Source organism: Geospiza fortis, unplaced genomic scaffold (assembly GCF_000277835.1).
Source record: "Geospiza fortis unplaced genomic scaffold, GeoFor_1.0 scaffold254, whole genome shotgun sequence".
NCBI lineage: Eukaryota > Metazoa > Chordata > Aves > Passeriformes > Thraupidae > Geospiza > Geospiza fortis.
The window spans coordinates 900,917-902,728 of NW_005054441.1; the positions used below are offsets into that span (position 1 = coordinate 900,917).

Sequence of the window (1,812 nt, forward strand, 5' to 3'; positions counted from 1 at the left end):
TCCATGGGGTCTGTGGGGTTGCTGTCAAGCCCCCCTGAGTTAGGCACAGGCTTTCCATAGGTGCCCAGGTGTGTCTGTGGCCCCCCACTTTGGGCAGGGCTCTGTGGGGACTGTGGTGTTGCTACAGGGACCCCTATTTTAACATGGGTTCTCTCTGTAGGGCCAACCCAGCCTCCAGCCCCATGTCTGGTCTGCAGCCCCACACCAGCCTCTCCCAGCCCCAAGTCGGCTCCCCCAGCCCCACATCACTGTGGACAGCTTTCTGGCTTGGTGGTTTTTTTCCCTTTCCTGTCTAGACAAGCCCCAATTAGCTGTTCATTAAGAAAGGGGGGGCTGGGCTAATTAAAGTGATGCTGCAGGGCTGGCACAGCAGCTCCCACACCCCGAGGTGCAGGCAAAGAAGCTGCTCCTCTTCCTCCTCCCTTAGCTCTTCTCCTGCCTCCCCCAGCAGCGGGGTGGGCTCCACAGCAGCCCCCCAGCCCTGCCAGTGCCTGGGGGTGCCTGGCTGGAGGGCTGGAGGCACCAATCCTGGTGTAAGGAGGTTTGGGGGATGCAGGTCCAGCCCCCAAACTGTGTCCCGTGTGTGCAGGGACTGTACCCCATCCTGCCCCGTGGGGCTGGTGCAGGGGGGGTCTGGGGAAGGTGCAGCCCCCTTCCCAAAGTGGTGCATGGAGGCAGGAGGGAGCTGTGCCAGGGCATCTGTGGCCTGACCCGGGCAGGGGTGAGGGTGGCTGGCGGGGGGGGCTCAGCCTTGGCGGCGGGGAGGGGGCTTGGCAATCCTGTACGGGATGTTCTGGGAAATCCTCCTAACACCCGACTGAGAAAGGGCTAAACCCATTACCAGGCCCGGGCCAAATGTCCAGAGCTTAAGCCACAGAGGCAGGGGATTAACGTGCCTGCCAACCCCCCCACTCAGCCCAATGCCCTGGGGTGGCCTCGGGGACCTGGGCAGCCACTGCTGCCAGGGGTCTCTGGGGTGATCACTCCCGTGCTGGCACCTCTCTGCCTCCCCAGGAGCTGCTGTAGCCCCCAGCCCCAAGTGCCAGGGGAGGTGGGTGCTGCAGGGCCACAGTGGCATCCATGAGGGCACCCACTTCTGCCACCGGGGTGGGACACACGCGCACAGAGCTGTGTGCACCCGCATGCACGCACCTGCAGGAGCACACACCTGTGCACAGCTGTGTGAGTACCCACACAGGCACAGAGCTGTGCTGGTACATACACACATGCACACACATTCATCCACACAGGTGTGCCCCCAGAGGTGCCCTCAGAGGTGCCCCTGCCCCACCCTCCTGCCAGCACACACACGCTCACACCACCACCCTCCCAGTGCCCACCCTGAGCCCGGGGTGCCCCCTGCCCCCGGAATGAGCTCCCCCAACACTGCACTGAGATGGCAGCAGCCATGGGATTTAGGGTCCCATGGCAGGTCTGACGTTGCACCCTGCTTTCCCCAGGCATCTCCCCCACTGTGAAGAAGACAGAGATGGACAAGTCCCCCTTCAACAGCCCATCACCCCAGGACTCCTCACCCCGGCTGAGCAGCTTCACACAGCACCACCGTCCCGTCATTGCTGTGCACAGTGGTGAGTGTCCTGCCAGGGAAACAGAGGCACAGAGTGAGCGCTGAGGGGTCGGGGGGCTGGGGCAGCCACTAGCTAGTGACACAGGTGCGTGTCCCCTTTTGCTGTCACCCGCAGGTATCGCCCGAAGCCCGCACCCATCGTCTGCGCTGCATTTCCCCACCACCTCCATCCTTCCCCAGACGGCCTCCACCTACTTCCCGCACACGGCCATCCGGGACCCGCC

General features: G+C 63.7%; 1 protein-coding gene across 1 annotated transcript in view; it reads left to right on the forward strand.

Annotated features, from left to right (window-relative positions):
* Window positions 1-1,812, forward strand: part of NFIC (nuclear factor I C) — a 32,423-nt gene that overhangs the window by 29,720 nt on the left and 891 nt on the right. Inside the window, exons 7-8 of the mRNA XM_031062201.1 lie at window positions 1,461-1,589; window positions 1,704-1,811. Of these exons, the coding sequence (XP_030918061.1) occupies window positions 1,461-1,589; window positions 1,704-1,811 (237 nt within the window). The remainder of the gene's footprint in view (window positions 1-1,460; window positions 1,590-1,703; window position 1,812) is intronic.